This window comes from Batrachochytrium dendrobatidis (assembly GCF_000203795.2).
Source record: "Batrachochytrium dendrobatidis JAM81 unplaced genomic scaffold BATDEscaffold_2, whole genome shotgun sequence".
In the NCBI taxonomy this organism is placed as follows: Eukaryota; Fungi; Chytridiomycota; class Chytridiomycetes; order Rhizophydiales; genus Batrachochytrium; species Batrachochytrium dendrobatidis.
The window spans coordinates 899,729-918,007 of record NW_006281100.1 but is presented as its reverse complement, the minus strand read 5'-3'; the positions used below and the strand labels follow the sequence as shown (position 1 = coordinate 918,007).

The 18,279-nt window shown below is 38.1% G+C and overlaps 7 protein-coding genes across 7 annotated transcripts; 5 read left to right on the top strand and 2 right to left on the bottom strand.

Annotated features, from left to right (window-relative positions):
* Positions 1-703: 703 nt before the first annotated feature.
* BATDEDRAFT_22912 (uncharacterized protein) lies at positions 704-1,723 on the top strand (the record flags this gene model as incomplete). Its single annotated transcript, XM_006676602.1, has 4 exons — positions 704-783; positions 858-1,017; positions 1,097-1,214; positions 1,353-1,723. The coding sequence occupies 4 exons, from the start codon at positions 704-706 to the stop codon at positions 1,721-1,723; spliced, it is 729 nt and encodes a 242-aa protein (XP_006676665.1).
* Positions 1,724-2,165: 442 nt separating this feature from the next.
* BATDEDRAFT_9299 (uncharacterized protein) lies at positions 2,166-3,389 on the bottom strand (the record flags this gene model as incomplete). Its single annotated transcript, XM_006676429.1, has 5 exons — positions 2,166-2,465; positions 2,546-2,766; positions 2,845-2,979; positions 3,066-3,119; positions 3,260-3,389. Coding segments are annotated over 5 exons (840 nt in total), but the record flags the coding sequence as incomplete, so codon positions are not given.
* A 588-nt stretch (positions 3,390-3,977) lies between these two features.
* On the top strand, positions 3,978-4,589 carry BATDEDRAFT_86445 (uncharacterized protein; the record flags this gene model as incomplete). Its single annotated transcript, XM_006676987.1, has 1 exon — positions 3,978-4,589. One exon carries the CDS (start codon positions 3,978-3,980, stop codon positions 4,587-4,589), a length of 612 nt encoding a protein of 203 aa, XP_006677050.1.
* A 100-nt stretch (positions 4,590-4,689) lies between these two features.
* BATDEDRAFT_86633 (uncharacterized protein) lies at positions 4,690-7,007 on the bottom strand (the record flags this gene model as incomplete). Its single annotated transcript, XM_006676857.1, has 5 exons — positions 4,690-4,942; positions 5,057-5,841; positions 5,917-6,042; positions 6,121-6,728; positions 6,833-7,007. 5 exons carry the CDS (start codon positions 7,005-7,007, stop codon positions 4,690-4,692), a joined length of 1,947 nt encoding a protein of 648 aa, XP_006676920.1.
* Positions 7,008-7,511: 504 nt separating this feature from the next.
* On the top strand, positions 7,512-12,427 carry BATDEDRAFT_22908 (uncharacterized protein; the record flags this gene model as incomplete). Its single annotated transcript, XM_006676601.1, has 24 exons — positions 7,512-7,637; positions 7,727-7,853; positions 7,921-8,031; positions 8,147-8,292; positions 8,500-8,510; positions 8,586-8,793; positions 8,887-9,153; positions 9,218-9,251; positions 9,333-9,446; positions 9,524-9,580; positions 9,644-9,699; positions 9,769-9,875; positions 9,997-10,174; positions 10,243-10,423; positions 10,506-10,590; positions 10,676-10,757; positions 10,833-10,913; positions 11,000-11,185; positions 11,289-11,363; positions 11,442-11,543; positions 11,622-11,699; positions 11,784-11,799; positions 11,891-11,958; positions 12,038-12,427. 24 exons carry the CDS (start codon positions 7,512-7,514, stop codon positions 12,425-12,427), a joined length of 2,886 nt encoding a protein of 961 aa, XP_006676664.1.
* A 124-nt stretch (positions 12,428-12,551) lies between these two features.
* On the top strand, positions 12,552-14,559 carry BATDEDRAFT_36621 (uncharacterized protein). Its single transcript, XM_006676785.1, has 4 exons — positions 12,552-12,782; positions 13,191-13,354; positions 13,447-13,728; positions 13,835-14,559. The coding sequence occupies exons 1-4, from the start codon at positions 12,622-12,624 to the stop codon at positions 14,401-14,403; spliced, it is 1,176 nt and encodes a 391-aa protein (XP_006676848.1). The 5' UTR covers positions 12,552-12,621; the 3' UTR covers positions 14,404-14,559.
* A 128-nt stretch (positions 14,560-14,687) lies between these two features.
* On the top strand, positions 14,688-18,118 carry BATDEDRAFT_22906 (ribosome biosynthesis protein ENP2; the record flags this gene model as incomplete). The annotated part of the gene is made up of 6 exons (XM_006676600.1): positions 14,688-14,802; positions 15,582-15,659; positions 15,776-15,867; positions 15,946-16,047; positions 16,152-16,903; positions 17,020-18,118. 6 exons carry the CDS (start codon positions 14,688-14,690, stop codon positions 18,116-18,118), a joined length of 2,238 nt encoding a protein of 745 aa, XP_006676663.1.
* Positions 18,119-18,279: the final 161 nt, after the last annotated feature.

The following is an 18,279-nucleotide window of genomic DNA, read 5'->3' as shown; positions in this document are numbered from 1 at the left end:
GTGTCCAGACTCTAAACTAACACGCTGTTTAGAGTCTACTCCCCAAATCAGAGCATAGGCTTTTGGTTCAAAAAACTCATTGTGATGCTCAATCTAATCTTGACTACCGTATCATTGTATAAAAACTATTCATTTTCAGTCGTATTCAGGTAAAACACACAATGTTTAAAGGAAAGGAAAGTTGGAGGTTAAAGAGATGTCAAGAATGTAGAACAGAAATGTAAACATTCGCTCTATATTTTTGTACAAGAGTGGGCATGAAGATCAGTGAATTAATGAGTTTAAAACAATATTGTCCAGTAAGATTAGTACCAATCAAACACGACTGCTTATCATGTATTTTAGCTTATTTCGTGTTTCATTTTACATAAATACAGCTGTAAATAAACCCTAAATAGTCAATTGTTGCTGAATTTCTGGCTGCAATTTGGTACTATCAATTCATTCAGTTTTATCATCAAATCAAGTAACATTGTCTTTCACTTGTCATCATGCTTGCTGCATTCACACAATAGCCATTTGGTTTGACTAAACTAGTTTAATATTGACTCATTTTTTCTTCCACCCCTTTCCCATCTATTTAGGGAATGTCGAGTATATCCACTCCATCATCAACCTCGGAGATTGATAATTTAGATTTAATCAAAACCTTGATTTATTGTTTATTCAAACTTTACAAATCTACCAATCAAGCTTATCTGCAATGTCAGTTGTACCCATCCCACGACCTTTGTCAAAGTCTCCTCATTCGCAACGACGTCATTACGACACCCATCAACTATGGTATATCCCATTTGTATCAATCATGCTTTTATTCAATCTAGCTGGCTAATTTCACTCTTTACATTCAAACATAGCAATCTGCAAAATAGACTTTTAAAATACGATTTACAGTCTCGTACTTTGGATTCCATTTACACAAAGGATTTTACGGCATTTGAAAGCGTTAGTAATGCAAATGATCGTCGCAGTAGAAAAAAAATTGACAATTATGCTGCACCTCTGGCAGATCTAAAGGTAATTTGTTGGAGTTTTTGGTTTGAATTTTTTTATTTGATTCAAATAGCTTATTGTCACTCGCATTTTCTAATACTAGAAATTTGATCAACACATGGCAAAATTCCCTGGATCAGGCATTCCTAGCCAAAAACATGTTGATAAACTGATGTACATGTCTTCATACCAAGCTGCGTACACCATCAACAGGAAAAAATGTAAGTTGACGGTCTAATGTTTGAATCTAGTCTATGTACTATCTATATTTGGCAGTAGTATGCAACAGATCCGATTTGTCTTTCAAACAGTAGTTTCTCAACTAATAGCGCAACTGTATTTTCACATCACTTTGATAGTAGAAGTAGATCAATTTCGATATACCGATGATACCGATCTCCGATCTGAGCGACGTCGAATGCTAGAATACCCAACAACAGAATCTCTGTATCACGATTCTTACACTACCCATCAAATGAACCAATCCAATGAACTCGGAAATCCTGGGAAAAAACATGTCATGACCAAATTGCTTTACCAAAGTCCCACTCCAATGCTTACAGTAACAGACTTACTCAACAGAAATGCCAAACCTGTAAAAACTACGTCTTATAAATTTGATTATAGAAATCTTGATGAATTCAAACGTATACCACAACCTGATATGCCACCCAAACAGTACCCAGCTGTTCCTCGTGCCGTCAAATACAGACGTTGGGCGTCACAGTAATACTCAATGGGTTCAAACCACGCTTTCTACACTGTTCAAGTTTATTTTAAAAAGTAAGCTCGATACAATTCATTTGACTGGTCTGTGTGATAAGCATATCTTATATCTAGGCGCTTGTCAAAGTTCTCTTGGATTTTTCCAATCCTGCCAAATCATCTTGCAGTGGAATAAACTCTCCAAGATTTTTCTTGGATTTCATCAATGTTCCACTTTTATGAGCACGTAGCCTAATTGTTTGAGTTGAGCATAGATAATTGTCACAAGTTAGTGTCTAATCAAATAAATGAATCAAGTCAAACTTCAGATTTGCATTGAAATACTTACTCTGGAAAATCATCTGGAACAACCAGATTTATAATATCGTTGATGAGACAGTGCTGTTAACATTTCAAAAATCAGTATCATTGGGTTGAGTAGATCAAAGTACAAACATCAGTCTATCTCATGATAGCAATACCTTCATGGCTTTATCGTCTGCAGTTGTTGCAGAAAGTGAGGGAGAAGCATTGACTTCAATCAACCACGGCCGTAGATTTTCATCAATGATGATATCATAACCATAACACTCGAAACAATGCTTGTCGTTAATCATTAGACTCTGAACTGCACGAAGAGAGTTTATAAGAATAGAATCAATTTCGTCCGATAGTTTTTGAGTAGCTTCCTTGCCTCGTGTAGCATTCAAGTAGAGTAGCATGTTTTTGAAATGCCATTTTCCACCGTTATTTTCATTATAATCTTCCTAAATCAATTGATACAAGCCCGTTGCACAATGTTATTTCATTGAGCACATTTACATAAACTTCATGATGTGATACATACTCCATGTTTTTGAATGGAAACGTTTGTAAGATGCATAAAGTTGTTGTCCAGTTCCTCGATATCGCGATTGTATTTGACAGCACAAAAGCGTCCAAATCCCTGACCGTGTCGATATGCTACCAAGGGCCGCCAAGATGTTACCAAAACATAAAGTCTCAAATCAAACTTTTTTGAGCCAATCAGCAGTGGATTGTCAATGTATCGTGAAACAACATATGTATCTTTACAGTTGGCATACGACCATCTATAAAATACACAAGTAATTAAACAAATGGTCATAATTTTTCAAATATGATGACCGACTACACTCAACTGTAATTTATCTCTTGACCATTTTTTGATTTGGCTAAGTTTGCTGATAATAAAAATGCCTATTCCTCGTGCTTTATCGGTTGGCTTCATGATCCAAACTGCAGAAGGATTCTTGCGAAATTCTATATTTGATTTTAAAAGTATATTTTAAACTAAGCATTGATGGTATAAACAGCTTTGTAATATAAAGTCTTGATGCATTCTGTACCTTCAGCAAATAGATTGTAGTCTCCTGGTAGGGTATATGTAACTGGCAAAAAATCTAAAGTTTACATGTTCATTGTACATGTATTCGAATTATAAATAAGTAGGTTTGGTACAAAAAATGCCGCTCGTCCCTATCATGGCTGATGTGCGTGCTATTCAGTTTAGATCGATCAAGGTCGTGCAGATACAACTCACCAATATATTGAAACTTTGTCGGCGGTTTGTTTTTATCCTTTTCTAATTCTTTTTTATATCGTTTGATGTTCTTGACCATTAAATCTTTCTTGGTTAGCTCGATATGATTAGGAAAATGGTTGATGATTCTGCATTTTAAAAGTTTAGCGCGACTCAATATCTAGCAAGGTTGAAATCATGCGTGGGTTGCTTACTGATTATCAGAGAGTCGATATCCTGATTCTGAGCTCATGATACTCCTAAAATTATGAACTCCTGTTTGTGAAATGCCGCATTTCAGTCAAAATTGCATTTAAGAATGTGATGCAAGTTTTATCATATATAAATGTACGCTCATCATATTTTAACCAGGTATACTTGAACCAACAAAGGTTTAAAGATAAAACGGTATCTACATACCGGCCCAATAAAAATTCCAATCATCTAGAAAACAAAATATATTTGTTAGATAGAGTCTTGTTTTTCATCAAGCTGCTAGACTCACACTCGGACCCTTTTTGCCAACCTCGTTTTTCAAAGTTGGTAAGTAGGCATGATTTTTCCATATCTAACGATATTAGTGTTAGCCTGTTATATTCTAAACAAATAGTTGTGTACATGTTATAAACGAGACCTTGCCTGCCAGCCATTTGATGGGTTTGGTCATGTTAGTATGCAAACCAATGTAACTATCACGATAAGTGCAGCCAAGTCGAAACTGCCAAATAAAAGTATAATAATGATTCTCCAATTTTACCAAATCATCATTTTTATCAGCACGATTTCGTTGATGGTTTACTCATTAATAACTACTCGTCTGGCTCAAGTCCTTCCATTGGCACCCACCATCGCTTATAGAACAGCAGCTTATAGGTCTTCCCACACAGCATATTATTCACTTTCTTCTGCACAACAATCCAAACCACTCCAAACATCCTATGAATATATATTCCAGTCCATCCCAGAACTCCAACAAGCCCACGATCGACTCTGTAATTATCTTGAATCGATTGGCGAGCCTTGCCCATTGCCCAACCAGTACGAACTACTTGCGAGAAAATACCTGCGGGATAAGCAGATTGCCCAACAGCTGAAAGAAATTAGGCATATTATGCAGGTCTATAGGTTGGCTGGGGAACCGACTGAGCCAATGGATCACAAGGAGATGCTGCTTCAAGGTCCTGGTGGACAACTGGCGAATGTGGTTGGGCTCTCTGTGCCTTCTGCGAGTATCCAGATTAAGATGATTGAACACCGCGCTCAAGGCACGCCGGATAGCAAGAGGCAATACAATCAAAACCATAGCCTTTTGAGCAAACTATGGAAGGCGGTCAAGAACGGATTCAAATGATATAAACCAAATTGATCAGAATGTTGAACTTGATTTTAAAGTTTATGTTTTCAAATTTATCAAGCTTTATTGATTTGTATGAGTGGTGGAAGCTAACCAATCAGTCCAATACAATTGCAGTGATGAAGGAATCATCGTAAGACTCGGTACAACTGTTTTTAATATCGTTTACCCAGCATGATTCTAGAGTTGCACCATTGCATTCAAAAGCACAGGCTGCTGTAACGAACTTGTCCTGATCGTTGATATGTTGAACAATCTTCCACAGCGAATCAGAAATCTTTCCCTCTAATTCATCTAGTCTAGGACGAATGTTTTCACTAAAGTGATCTTGAATATCCTGGGTGATTTCACTGTAATTCACATTGCATGCGCATGTTAGAATACCTTGTGATCAGATTAAATAATAGATTCTACACATTCATACAGTATTCAAGACACATCTAGCTGTAAAAGCAACGACTCACCCAAGATGTTTTTGCCTGACTTGATCTTGACAAACTAAATCTGCGAGCTGCCGACTCCAGTGTGAGCCAGCGCCTTGTTTAATTTCATTTGCAAGAATCAGCATCAGCCAGGTATCAGAGTCGAACCAGTCCTCCTCATCTGTGACCGATTCATTGTCATTCCAACGCAGGGATGACACAGCAGCCATCAAATCTACAATACCCGGACTCAAATGTGGATTGAGCAAATGGATCGTACAGTCATCAATATATTCTCTTAGTGTTTCATACTGCTTATGGCATGAGCTAGTCATGGAGGCCAAAGTCCGTGTATTTTGGATTGCATGCTCAAGAATCGACTGTTGTCCTGCACGGTAAATGTGTACAAGTTTACGCGCTTCATCATCATTTGGAAACTCGATTGTATCTTGTTCATAATTTGGCGTCGTACTTTTCAATACTTTCAGTTTACTATTCAACAGATTGTAAAGAGTAGAGAGCGCAAGGATTTCGTTGTGGAGGCAGATGGGAGTGGAGTGTGGGGATACTTTTGTGGATGATGTCAATCTGGCTTCCAAAATCGCCAATTCCCAGCTATTAGCTACAAGTACTCGTGAAATGGAAATCATGTTTGTTGGCAGATCATCTTTAAGGAATACCAAATGAGATAAGTCGTTTTCTGATACTACTTCAAGAACTGCTTTTTTGGCTGTATAAAGTGGATCCTCTTGTTGCAGACCAAGAAACACCTTGAAATAGTCTTCTGGGTTATTTTCAATAACAAATCCGTAATTACTAAGCAGGTTCTACAAAGTAGAATGTTGAACCATTATGTGAGTTGGATAGTTTAATATCGAATTAGAATAAATCACATTACATACTTCGTTCCCTTTTGGTCCATAATTGTTCAGCAGCTCGCTTCCTTTGCAGATGCCGTCGGGAGTAATAAATGACACACCTTTTTCGGTCATTCTCCATTCTACTCGATACCCACGTTTATGATTAAACTGTATTTCACGACATTGTATGAATGATATTGCGCGACAATCATCTGTGGTATACAACATCAAAACGGATCTACTTACCATATCTAAAATCGGAAATAGACAGATCTCGGATAGCCCGATCCAGTCTTGAACGTCTTGATGGCTACCATCTTGTAGATCCAAGGATGGTTTAGCTTTTGGAAACGCACGACTCCAGATAGAGCAGGTTGCCCATTGCATAGACTGAACAGTAAGCGCGCCAGTAGGAAAGTAATGGCCACATGCATTTTCGACCACTTTTGTGCTATTCTGGATCCATTCCAATCGTTCTATCATCATATACAGCAATGACGTTCCACCAAGAAGATTCTGAATACGATCTCGAGTCCACATGAGTGGCAAGGCATAATTTTTTGGTAGCGAGGCGAGGTACGGTAGCCAGTGCGAGTCTGCTGTTGGGAGCGAGACCTGGTGTACAATGAATGCGGCCATGGCAAGCAAGATTTCTGCGTGTGGATGCTTGATCTTGTCAGAGATTTTTTGCTTTGCATCTTGATGCTCGTCAATGTAAGTTAGTATTGCTTTGCCGATCTCGGATGCACGCACATCAGATTCTGATAAAAGTATTGTGCTAGGAATAAAACATATTTCCGAGTTGGGTGGAATGTCTTTGGAAGCATATGCGCCTCTTGTCAGTTTTCGATCATCTATGCAATAAATATATGATAGTGTGGTTAAATAGACCGAAAACTATCTATATTAGTAGTTTATGATATTTTTAAATATTGTGAAGCCATATATTCGCCTTCACCATCAGAGGCCGTTTCTTTAATTTCAACGTTTTCAATATTCGCTCCATGCATACGACCCCAATCAACTAGCAAGGTAGACTGTGATTCTGGCTGTGAATGTAATCTAGTTTTACGGCTTGCATCTTCACTTTTAGCATTTGAATGCACTCTTTTTTTGCCAAAGGATTCTGCCATTGGACTCGGAATGTATTTTTCAAGTCGAGTGAAATTTACAACTATATTCATGTAAAATGAAACTTTTTGCAGGGACTGCCTCGATTCTGCTTTGAAATAAAAAGAACTGTTTTCAACTCGTTTTCAACACAACGTTCATTATATAATACAAACTATAGTTTTAAATGATTCTCATTTTACATTGTATAATCAATCAGATAATGAATTCTGATACTGTCAATCCAACTCGTCTTTGTATTCTAAAACTACATACGTTCGCGTTTGAATACAACTATAAATCATAGTAAACCAATCAACTCATGAGTTTAAAATACAATATTGTTCAGTGAATTCGCTCGTTTGATGAATGCGACAATAAAATCCAGAAATCGTTTTTGATATTTTGACTTGAATCAGTCAATCTAAACCACTACAATTCACATGGAATGACGACTAGAATGTAGATTCCAACTCAATTCTTTACCATTTTCGGATCCGATTCTTCGTGTTTTGAATACTTTGAACATGGCGTCCAAACAACAGAATGATCTGTCCGACTCGGATGGCAGTAATGAGTTTGAATCAAATATGCAAGTGGATCAAAAAACTTGTCAAGTATCAGAAGCCCAGCTTACATGTCTTTATGAACGAGTGGGTTTCAATCTATTTCTGGAAACATTGTCTTGGCTTATCTTCAAACTAGTTTCATACTGTTAAACATGCTTAATATATGAATCTAGCTTACAGCAAATATTTATGATTACGATGCTCATGTTGGCATAATTGCTGCCATGAAAGCTCTGGGTGATCTAGAAGCATTACGTCAAGCAAGACAGACTATGGCAGACATCTTTCCCCTTACAGAAAGTGCGTCATTGTCTAGATGGATTCTGCCTTGTAGTAGATTGCTAATGAATATGTCTTGGTTACATAGCCATGTGGATTGATTGGGTCAGCGATGAAATGCCTTTGGCTGCAAACAAGACGCTGAAGCTTGAATTGATTCAAACATTCCAGCGGTCCGTTACAGACTACTTATGCAAGTGTATACTTTCTTCGTGCATGCATTTCTACTTGAACACTCGAGTTTTGATATCAAGCACACGAGCAGTTGTGTACAAGATTTTGCTCATTGCATCCTGTATAAATGTGTAATCTAGCAATCCCGCTTTGGAAAATGTATTTAGACTATGTGCTTGAAGAGTACAGCGAATCACTTAAAGACGGAACAAATTGGTTATCAACTGATCAGGTCCAAAAAATATGCTCTGCTGCACGTAAAGCAACAGATCATCATTACACCAAGGTAAGGCTGCCATGTTGTTGAAACTGGATGGAATCTGTATTACATTTTTACAAGAGCTAAACTGCTTTGTTTGATACAGAGTCATGTAATCTGGAATACAATCAAAGACTTTCACTTGGAACAATTGGAGGTTGGTGCAAATGATCTACAAGATGCAATCTTGTTGTTTAGTCACACATACTAACTAGTCTTTTTTTAAATTTTCAGATAGATTCAAGGTAAAGCTGAAAGATGTCATTTGCTCATTTGGATAATTTTTAAACTTTATCTTGCTGCTGATATGTGATCATCAGTTTTGAAAATGTGGAGAAAATGCGTAAAATGTTTTTGGATCGTTTAAAACAGCCCCACCAAGAGATTGATAAAACACTCGAGTCATACTCACCATTCGAATCACAATATAATCAAAAAGAATACTTTGAACGTCTTAAACTTGCAACCCAAATTTGTAACAAAACCAAAAAGGATCAAAAGTATTGCGAGTCACTTGAAAGAAAACTGGTGTGTAATGAATTATGTCAACTGTTCAATCGCTTGCTTAAATATCTTATATTTGCTAATACCAATCGTATAAATTCAATGGAAAAATAATAGGAACAAAGTGAATATTCGCTAGACGCATTTAATGCATATCTGTCATTTGAAAAGAAACAGGCAAATGGGGGCAATATAAAGTTTATTCAAACTTTATATGAGCGTGCGCTTTCTCTGCACTGTCTTGATCCAACATTATGGAACTCGTATCTAATCTACATGACAGTTTGGGATAAACTACCGACTACTCTTGTTTCAATTGCTGAAAGAGCTGTGCGAAACTGTATGACATCTGGACCTCTCTGGTGTCATTTACTCCGTATCAAAGTAATGTATATAGGTTTAAATGATTGTTGAGATGCCCAACTTATTTTTTTGTATGACGTGATAGACTATTGCTCGAAAACCAAGATCTGATGTTACTGGTAAGTAGAAACAACATTGAAACTCTATAATATGAATTTTGATTATAAATGCTGAATTTTGGACATTTTGTTGCTAAATAGAGGATTACCAACGCGCAATAAGGTTTTTATCCATGGCAGGCGATTTTCAGCAAATTTTAGCTGTGGCCATGTGTCACTGCGAAGTAGAACTCAAATGCATTGCATTTGATGATAGTAAGTTGTAGTTAAGCTGCTAAATTTTCAAATTATTCATGATTCAAAGTTTTGATTGATTTTAAAATGGTCAATAGCATATACACCAGACACTGTTCGAGCTGTATTCCAAGAAACTGCAATGTATTTGGATGGTGAGTTGCTGTATACAGTGCATGATTATTCCCGTTTTAACTAACTCATTTTTGCTGACACAGCGATCACTAATATTGATCCATTGGCAAAATTTCAGCGTTTTTGGGCCAAGGCGGAAGTAAGTTCAAATTGATCATGTCATACTGCAGGTATTTGTTTGATCTAAACCAAATATCTATTTTTATAGGAGTATTTTTTCAAAGATGTTTCTACTGCACGAAACATCTATCATATAGTGGTAAAGCGTGTACCTTTTTTAACAGAGGCATGGCTAGAGTTTGTGCAGTTTGAAATGTATTATTCTATTTGATATCTATTGGAATGGCTTTATTGTCACATTTAAATTTTAGCAAGTACAATTTTCTATGAAAACTCACTTTTCAAATCATATCTTGATCATATCTTGATTCAATAGTCGACACGATAATATTTCCAAAGCAAGATCTCTTTTAAAACAAGCTGCATTGCAAAACACGAATGCACCTGAGCAAATTTATGAGCAGTGGATCGAGTTTGAGCGTATTCGTGGTGGATTGGATACACTTTATGAGGCGCTGGATAAAATCCATGTTTTGCAGGCACGACTGGCTAAAGTATGTTTAGCTTATTTATAGATGGTTTTTGTGCATTACTGATTCGACGATTTTGTTTAATGATCTAGGTGAGGGATGCAAAATCAACTGGCGTTGGCGATCAATACCATGCTGCTGCAACCTGTTTGATAGCATCTCAAAATCAACACGCAATTTCAGCCGATTCCGCTTCACCACTATTGGTTGAAAATACCAAGAAACGATCTGTTGTTGAGAACGAAGCCGAGGCACATTCCAAGCGTGCAAAAAGTAAACAGTATTGATTTCATTTATACGTTGATTACTACATACCGATATAGTTCTAATTCATTTGTATATATACGGGTAATAGTCGAAGAAGCTATACACGAACCATCCCAAGAACCACATGCCGGAAAGCTTCCTGGTAGCTTAGCAGAATACAAAGTCATTAACAAGTACGTTTTTCAAATTTGCATTGAGCTATGAGCTAAACTATTATTTTGTAAATTCATCATTAATCACGGCATACCATGCACACAGTTCAATGGCAGGAAATATGGTATATCTCTCAAAACTCTCTCAGAATACAACCGAATCAACTATTTTGAAACATTTTGGCGTGGTATGTAGATGCCGGCATGTATGGAATGGGTTTAAAAGATGACTGATTTTCATTGTACATACCCAACCATTCTAGTATGGCCAGGTTGAGGATTTGTTTATGCAGCCAAATGAAGAATCTGGAGAATTGGAGGCTTTTGTCGAGTTTTCCAAAGCGGTAAGTGAATCAATAGTATTAAGTTGAAATCATTGCATCAAGAGTGTATATTGAAATATGCATCTACTTGTGATTGGAATGAGTAGGAGCTGGTCCGAAAAATCGTCCTAGATGGACCTATTAGTATCAATGGGACCGTAGTTACACCTTGTCGATGTCGACCTTCTCAAATGGTATGGGATTTTAAGCAGCACGAGGAAAAAACCAAAATATATGTGTCGAACCTATCACCACAGATGCAGAAGCGTCAATTGCGACATATTTTTTCCGAGGTAAAACCCGATATGTTGAGTGAAACTATAGTATTTTGAATGTTTTTTACTGGGAGTGTATCAACCAAGTCTTGCATTTGATTTATATTTTGATTGATTTTAGTTTGGCAAAATTCGCGAGATCCGATTGCAAAATCGCAAAACAATGGCATTTGCATATATTGATTTTGAAAAAGAAGTATGCTTTGTGTGCTGACTAGAGTTTACAATGTCAATGTGATTTTAACATGAGCGTCTTTGATTTTATCTGCTTTAGGAAGATGCAATAAAGAGTCTCAAAATGAACCAAGCGGTTATTGAAAAAACTGGCGATCGCAAGATAGGAGTAGCGATTTCGGATCCTACTAAAAAAATGCAAGTTAAACATATTAGCCTAGTTTAATCAAAATGTGATTTTAATGTTTTATTTTGATTGTAAACCACCAGGGCAAAAGAGATTGATCACAAGAAACTCTATGTATCCAATCTTTCTCATACCATGACGGAGGATGATCTTCAGGAGCTATTTAGCAAGGTTTGTATAAAAACTGCTTTTTGAAATGTAGTGAGTTTGGTATGTTGATGGATACTGATTTGTTTATTACTTTAATCTTGTCAGTTTGGAGAAATCAGTGGTAAGTCATTTTTGTTGAGTTGATCCAATGCAATGGATTACAGCTAGTCGTCTCTGTACGCTAATTTCATAGTTTACAATCAATGTTTTAGCGTTGAGAGTGGTGCGTATGCCCAATGGCAATTCGAAGGGTATTGCATTTGTCGAGTATAATCAAGAGGTAACAGCAGTAATAGCTAGCATGACTCACAGTATCGCCTTTTAACCAAATGAGCTTATATTTATTTACAAATATACAGGATCATGCAAAAGAAGCCATGACGCTTAATGGGACAATGGTAGATGGTCGACTGATTGTAGTGTCAGTATCAGATCCCAATCTACGCAAGGGTAAGTCGACTATGGAATCAGCGCGTACAGCAGGAAAGGAAAAAACACAATTGAACGCTACTTCCTCATCCACTGCAGCTACCAGCAAGGATATCAAGTCGGATTCGTCAGTAAAGTTTACAGCAACTAATTCCATGGCATTTACTCCACGTGCAGTGCGAGCACCAAAGAAGCGTGGTCGTTCATCTATTGTGATCAAGGCTAAACCAGACGATGCGTTTGCAGCTGGAACCGCACTCACCAACAATGAAAAAAGACCAGCAAACAAGGATAGTCACGAATCATCCAAAACACAATGATTTCAGGAATATGTTGTTGAATAAGAAATAAACAGCTTGAAACCAACCAACATTTTCCTGTGGACGAGCAACAAACTTGATTGAAGCGACGCTTTTCTTGTTCAACCATTTCTAATTGAATGATGACCAAGGAACAAACTGCCGATCCTGTTGAGCAATCTGCTACCGATAGTCCTGTAAAGAAGGCTATTTTTATGGAACATCCCGCTGCTGCTGCTGAAGAAACCGCTTCTGACGAGCTTAAAGGCTTGTCAGTCAGCGACATTCCTACTCTGTTGGCTGCTGGTGCACAAGCCTATGCCATGAGCAACTTTTCTCTGGCAGCCGAGAAGTTGTCCATTGCCTCTCAACTCCAGTAAGCTCCCGCTGTTTTATTTCTACAAACATTGTTGTATGCCAGCGCATGTTGTGCCATGTCTTGGGAATGACAGTTACTATTCCAACTATTTTCCATCGTTTCAGATTAAACACTTGTGATCATAGCGTCTGAGCAATCCGATTTGTTTCTTAATACTGTTCGTCTTGTATTGAGTCTCTTTATTACCATGCTCATACTTGATCTTTCTGCAACCAATATATACTCTATCCTGAACAGATTGTCTACTTCAGGTTTTGACTGGTTGTTCAATATGCTTTCATATTGAATCAACTCATTCTTTTTATATACGCACTTTGCTATTGATATACTATGTTGCAAATCTGTTGTGACTTGCTATCGTGTTGACATTGTGTAATATGTTTGAATTCGGACAATTTTTTGTAGGACCGAAATGTATGGCCAAAAGTCGAGGGAAAGTGCAGAGATTCTGTTTCATTATGGACGAGCACTTCTTGCGAATGCTGTGCAAAAGAACTCTCTTCTTGGAGAGAATGTGGGCGAAGCCGGTGCTGCATCTTTTTCTGAATCTGTTGCTACTGGTTCCACACGTAGGTTTACTGTTCATGCACTAGTGGTATTGCATGGATCTTGCCGGTATTAGGCGATTAACACTGATATTTGCTTGAATTGAACACGACAGCTGGAAAGGCTGGTCATTTTGTTTTTAATGGTGATGAGGAGAACTCGGAGGATGACGATGAATGTGCAGAAGAGCAGGTAGAAAGAGCCGATGTCGATGAGAATGGCGGCGACGATGGTGTTGCATTGGGTGATATCGATGAAGAAGATCCAGAAGATCTTGAAATTGCCTGGGAAACATTTGATCTTGTCCGTATCATTTACACTGAGTCAGAAGTGCCAGAAGATAAAAAGAAACTTGGCGAGGTGTACATGGCTTTAGGAGATGTATCTCTTGAGTCTGGTAAGCAGTCTGTGCTTCAATGCCGATTGATTCGTATCTTGTGTTCAATTCACTTTGCATTGCAGTTCATGCAGACTAACAGTTGATTTAAACCATTGACTGACAGGCAATTTTGAGCAAGCCATTACAGACTTTTTAACTGCTTTGCGAATCAAAGAGGAAACTCTTGATAGCGATGACAGAGAGTTGGCAGAGGCGCACTACAAGCTTGCATTGGCGCTTGAATATTCCGAGCAGATCGAGGATGCCATCGTTCAGGTTACACAAACCACTACAGTTCTCGAGAAGCATCTTCACAAACTCACCAACCGCGATGCAGTTACAGAAAATGGTGATGGCGCTGATATCAAGGGAAAGAAAGCTGCTGATCCCGTTCCCGAAGCTGTTTCTAAAGAGATCAAAGAGGTGGAATCTCTTCTTGCCGAGATGTCGGCAAAAATGTTTGATCTTGGTGCTGCTCTTGAAAAGGAACAGGACGGAGAAACGATTGGTAACGAGTTGAAGACTGAAAAATCAAAAACATCGGTTAATACTACCGATGTGTCTGGTTTGGTCAAAAAGACGGCCAAAGTTGCTGATACCAACAAGCGTGCTATTTCCGATGCCGAGACTACTGCCGAGACTGCTACCGAGTCTAGCAATGAAGATCATGCATCCAAGAAGCCTAAAGTTTAATTCTTTTAAACGCTGGACCGTGTTTAGCGGTTTACTGATGTCTTGTATTCCATCCGATTGGCCCTCACTTCCACCAATATTATAACAAATAGTGATCAGATTTATCATGATCTGTCTGTCAAATGAAAGCAGTTTTATTATTCATGTTTCGATGCCAATCTCTTTATTTTAGTGTACAACCACTATTTCTGAAATGTATACGGTTTGGTCCTTAAATGCAATGCGTTCATCATATTTCAACAATTGTCAAAACCAATGAAAAAAAATTACAATTAAAAATTGGAATGCAAGTCGCCAATAACAACGATGTCAAAATATACTCGATTACGAGTGCATCTCGGTCCGCTATTCCAGACTGGGCAGTACAAAAGAATAAGGAAAAACTAAAGCATGATCAAGGTAAACTGCTGAATGGCCGTTGACTCTTTGAGAAACTAACTTGCAGTCGCATTCACGTAAAATGGAACACTCGCAGTCATTACTTGTATTTTACTTTGAAATATAGTGGTTAAATATCCGCTGTCTTTCTACTAGACATTAATCACCTCTTCAATTGGCATTCTCAGTTCTTTCAAACATAATGTCCATCATAGGATACAGACTAGTTTGAGCCTCTTTTCTTTCCATTTGACATATTCATGCATTGTACGATCACTAGATTCATTCATTGCAATTCAAATATTGGATTCAACTGTTTTGATGTTGTCAATCAAACTCTATAAACTCATCTTTGCGTCCTGGAATCTCATATGTTCGCGCTCCAGTTCAAGAGCCTAAAGATTGAGCAAGTGTGGGATTGACTGGAACTGTGAGCATTCGTTTAGTTGTTTTATACAAGAATGATCACAAAGAAACCCCATTCAACTTTGTCAAGGAGTTCAAAGGATATAGTCTTGTCCAGTAAATGTGAAGAGTGAAAAAGTGCATAAACAATCAGTTTCATGGAGTAATGGATTCCAATTCTCATAGTTGATGTTTTATTTTACGTGGATACGACTGTAATCTTTCATGGTTAGAATTAAAAGCATTACTTTTGACTCTGCAACCCCATCAAGCCATTTCACTTGGTTCTACTTGTTTATTTTTATATTAACCAATACTTGAATTTTTTTGCTTAATTTGGGCATTATTCTTGGGCGATCGATTTTAAATCCTAATTGGGCACTTTGGAATGGCAGCATGGAGAAATAGAATAGAGTTGATTCAAGATTTTGAATTCCCAGAGGCATCATTGCGACTTCAGATGACTAGAGACGGTGAATATATTATGGCAACAGGCAAGTTGATTCAGTTGTAGATGATGATCAAAATGATACCATTTGATTTTGATGTTTTTATCAAGTAGCACAACATTAAACTCGTGTATAATTAGGTGTATATCAACCTCAGATGCGAGTATTTGAGGTTTCCCAAATGGCAATGAAACTTGATCGTCACACTGAAGCAGAAAATGTTCAATTTGAGGTATACTCATTGTAGACAAATGCAACATAATTGCCGTTTGTACATTATATTAAGCCAATTGTTTTATGTTTATGATAGATTCTATCTGATGACTGGACCAAATCTGTGTTGTTGCAATCTGATCGTACTATTGAGCTACATTCTCAATTTGGACTTCATTACAAAACACGAGTTCCAAAGGTAAACTGCAATTTGGCTTGCTTACAAAAACAACCACATGGTTCTGAAATCTGTCGTGCTACTTTTAACGATTTAATTTATATCTTTGCATTGCCAATCCATAGTTTGGGCGAGATTTGTCATACCACTACCCATCATGCGATCTCATGATAGTTGGATCTTCAAGTGAAGTATGGCGTCTTAACCTTGAGCAAGGCAGATTTCTCAACTCACTTCAAACTGGCATGTCTGAAATCAACGTATCTGCCATTAATCCAGCTCATCAGCTTTTTGGGTTTGGTGGATCAAACGGATGTGTCGAGTTTTGGGACCCTCGTGAGCGTAGTCGTATTGGCAGGTTAGATGTTGCTGCAGCTATTGCTCGTGACATTGATTCCTCACTTCTCGAGACGTTTCCAGAAATTGAATCACTTGCATTTTCATCCGACGGTCTTTCTTTTTGCGTTGGTTCAAAAACGGGACAAATTGTCATGTACGATCTTCGACGCCCTACTCCAATTCTTATCAAAGATCATCAATACGGGTTTCCAATTAAAAAGCTGTTATATCACGACGCTAGTCAAAATATCTTGTCAGCAGACTCGAAAATTATCAAGATTTGGAACAGAATGGACGGCACACCGTTTACCTCTATTGAAAGTCCACACGATATCAATGACGTGTGTGTGAGTGGCGAATCTGGGTTGGTGATGCTTGCTAATGAGGGTGTCCAGATCCAAAGCTATTATATCCCTGCTATGGGTCCTGCACCTAGATGGTGTCCATTTTTAGACAATTTGACTGAAGAACTGGAAGAAGGGACTGGCATGACAATGTACGATGATTACAAATTTGTTACCCGAAAAGATTTGGCAAAGTAAGTTGTATTTCAAGACATGTTCTGATTCACTGTCTAGGCTATTTCCGGTACTAATATTTGACTTTTTATCAATCTAATGATTCTATTTAAATGTTGAACATTGACTTTATTAGCTTGAGTTTGGATCATTTGGTTGGAACCAATCTGCTCAAGGCATACATGCATGGCTTTTTTGTGGATCTTCGTTTATACGAGAAAGCTAAAGCAATTGCCAATCCCTTTGAATTTGAAGATCATAAGCGTCGTCTGGTTCAACAAAAGATTGAGACCCAGCGCAAATCCCGTATTACAGCAATCAAAAACCTTCCGAAAATCAATCGTAACCTTGCTGCCAAATTAGTGTTTGACAATGCCAATTTATCGGACGAGCCTGATTCAGGTGACGAAACCAGTAAAAGGAACAAACACTCGAAACTCAAAAAGAAGCGAGCCCTAAATGCTGCTGTGCGAGGACTGGAAGAAGGAGAAGAAGTTTCTAGCACTAACCCACTGGGAGATGATCGATTTGCAGCCCTGTTCCAAGATGAAGAGTTTCAGGTTGATGAAGAAAGTCATGAATATAGGCTGCATTATCCTACACAAGCTGCTGCTGCTGTCGCAGCCAAATCGCGCCATATCGATCCAGTCCAAAACCCTGGCAGTGCTTACAAGGACATGTCTGACCCTGAAGGAAATGCTAGTGATTCGTCTGAATCGGGTGATGATGCTATTCGATTTTCAAGATTTGATAAGCATGGTGTAAAGTCGAGTGCTCCACATGTTGTTGGAAAACATACTGGGATAAGTCAAAGTAAATCTAACGCTACTACCGAACCATCCAAACGCAAACCTACGTTTTATGAGCTAAAAGATGGATTTAATGCCAATGATGTGCACAAGGAAAAAGACAGGTCACGATATAGTCATGGAAAGTATTCTCAAAGTCACGGCAGCGATGTTCACAAAATGGCATTTGGCCAGCGTGTGCAGCAAAATGGTCATGATTCGAATGCATTAATTGAACGCAATATTGCTGGTAATATGTCGATTACGTTTAAACCTGGTCAGCGCAGACCGAATCGTAAATTTGGTGGCAGTCGTGAGGACCGTGATACTCAAGGTGGACATAACAGCCGAGAAGGCGATCAAGAGCGACGCGGTATCAGAGATCTTAATCTTCGTGGACGAGGACGAGGCGGTAGAGGCCGCGGTGGTGGTAGAGGCAGGAGATAAACAGTTTATTCCCACTTTATAGTTTGTTTTTATTGAAATATAATACGCTTTATTTCTTGGCCATAGTGTTTGCAAGGCATTGACAGAGATGGATGATTTTGTTTAAGCAAACTCAAGCCATGAACCCCGTATCTGATTGCATTGAATGAAAGAGTGCTACT